Source organism: Branchiostoma belcheri, unplaced genomic scaffold, assembly GCF_001625305.1.
Source record: "Branchiostoma belcheri isolate BF01 breed outbred unplaced genomic scaffold, Haploidv18h27 scaffold15, whole genome shotgun sequence".
NCBI classification, from domain to species: Eukaryota; Metazoa; Chordata; class Leptocardii; order Amphioxiformes; family Branchiostomatidae; genus Branchiostoma; species Branchiostoma belcheri.
The window spans coordinates 197,908-200,308 of record NW_017802935.1 but is presented as its reverse complement, the minus strand read 5'-3'; the positions used below and the strand labels follow the sequence as shown (position 1 = coordinate 200,308).

Genomic DNA, 2,401 nt, shown 5'->3' with positions numbered 1-2,401 from the left:
CCACACACACATACACACACGCGCATACACACACATACACATACACATACACGCACACACATACATACACACACGCACGCACGCGCATGCAAACACACACACACACACACACACACACACATACACACACGCACATACTGTCATACTACACACACGCGCGTCATTTGTACTTGTATTGGCTTGTTTTTTTAGAAACAACAGAGAAACGTGAAGTACAATGTGCGCATACTACATCTTTATTTGTTTGTTTGTGCCTTTATTTATACTTGATACATATATTAACTGTATCCGTCTGATTATTCAGAGGAGTTAGTCGAACAGAAGAGTGCACTTAGAGACTACTTTTTTTTCAGCAGCCTATGGAGCAGCCTGGTAGAGGCTACATGTAGCCTGAGGAGCCTGGTATAGGCTACATGTACACGCAGGTTCCGATGTCGTTGTACCCGGGAGACAGCTGGCACCTCAGGCCTACTGCGCATGGGCAGGTGAAGATGTACTGGCGGTGCCACACGGACGTTGGGTACGAGAGTCCCTCCCCTGACCTCTGACACATGTCGCCGACCTGGGAAAGAGAGCGGAGAACAGGACGCCATATTGGATTTAGGTGGTCAAAATGTCAAATTACGTCGATGAAGGTTAGACATCCAGGTAATACGATACGCCAAAAAGCAGTTACTCAAGCAACTGGATATGATTTTGGAAACGGTCCAGTCACTGACGAAAGCTAGTGGATAATAGCTGTAACGTCTTGACCGTTTCCAAAATCATATCCAGTTGCTTCAGTAAAGTTCTGCTTTTTGGCGTAAAATATCAAATTCCAGTGTAGTCTTTTTGCCGAGTGACATTGACCATTTGGCAACAATTGGTCATCATTTATTTATCGGTTTGGTTGTTCAGCACACACAGACAGGGTAGCCCAACTAGGCTATGGTAAAGGGCTAACCGTGCTGACAAAGACAAGACATTACAATGGAGCACAGTCTATCCTAACTACCTGTTAATCTGCACCACTGTGTGGATAGCGTTCAGCACCAAGGACAGATACACTTCCCGTACTTTACGACAGTAGCCTTATAAATTGTTTTAGAACTTACATCTGCATGCTAATCGTCAGGTAAAATTGTATACTACCCAGCTGTACGTCCACGCCAGCGTGTTGATGGTGTTCAGCACCAAGGACAGGACCTTGTACTGAAGACAGCTGATAACACTGGTACCGTATCCAGAAGCGCTAGTTCCATACCTGAATGGGTTATGGTACGATCAATTCACGGTTCAGGTGTGATTATGTAAATAGGTGGACTTTCCAGAACCTGGCCTAAGCATGGTTCTGGATAAAGCTTAAAGAACGGTTCTGGATACATCAGTCTGGACTATCCTGAACCGTGCCTTATGCTAACCAAAATCCATTCAGGCCTAGATCTTGACAGGCATGGTTCTGGTTATGATACTATCTACCCAGTGCGTTTGCACCATTGTGTGGATGGCGTTCAGCACCAAGGACAGGTACCTAAAGGCAACTGATTATGCATAATCAGTTGTCTTTAGGTACCTGTCCTTGGTGCTGAACGCCAGAACCGTTCTTCAAGCTTTATCCAGAACCATGCTCAGGCAAGGTTCTGGAAAGTCCACCTGTTTATAGAATCATACCTAAACCGTGAATTGATCGTACCATAACCCATTCAGGTATGGAACTAGCGGTTCTGGATACGGTACCAGTGTTATCAGCTGACTTCAGTACAAGGTCCTGTCCTTGGTGCTGAACACCATCAACACGCTGGCGTGGACGTACAAGTCCCAATTCATTGTAGTTAGTGTTGGAAGTTAAAGCTTAGTCTTTATTTTATGATTAAGTAACATTACCGACCTGTCCGGCAGTTTTGCAGACGGGCAGCGGGCTGAAGATGGGCCTGCGAGGCGCACAGCACGAACCCGGGCCGACTCGGGAGATGCACTGTCGGTCGTGCCGGCACGTTTTCTGCAAAGGAAAGCGGGAAAAATATTGAAATAATCCAGTTTTAACCCACTGTAGAATTCTTCCACAGGTTCTGAGAATGCAGACGCCATGTTCAACACATAACCGTTATACAGGTATTTGGTAGATGCACTGTCGGTCATGCCGGCACGTTTTCTGTAATGGAAAGCGGGGAAAACGAAAATTAGTGGCGTAACGGTAGAGTGTTCGACTCGGAACCAAGAGGTCCCTGGTTCGAACCCTGCCATACCACCAACCTTGTGCCCTTGGGAACCAGTAACACCTGGCTTCAGTACATAATAAACCTGGCCTCAGTACATACTGAGCCTGTAGCACATTGCTTCGTTGTGCATGTAGCACCTAGCTTCAGTACAGTGCACAGTGAACCAGTAGCATCTAGCACTAGTATACATATATATATATATA

General features: G+C 46.0%; 1 protein-coding gene across 1 annotated transcript in view; it reads right to left on the bottom strand.

Moving 5' to 3' along the window:
- Positions 1–227: 227 nt before the first annotated feature.
- Positions 228–2,401, bottom strand: part of LOC109465378 — a 7,465-nt gene continuing 5,291 nt past the window's right edge. The window contains exons 2-3 of the mRNA XM_019762598.1: positions 1,868–1,978; positions 228–562 (exon numbers count right to left, since the gene is read on the bottom strand). Coding sequence (XP_019618157.1) covers positions 410–562; positions 1,868–1,978 — 264 coding nt within the window. The 3' untranslated portion in view covers positions 228–409. The remainder of the gene's footprint in view (positions 563–1,867; positions 1,979–2,401) is intronic.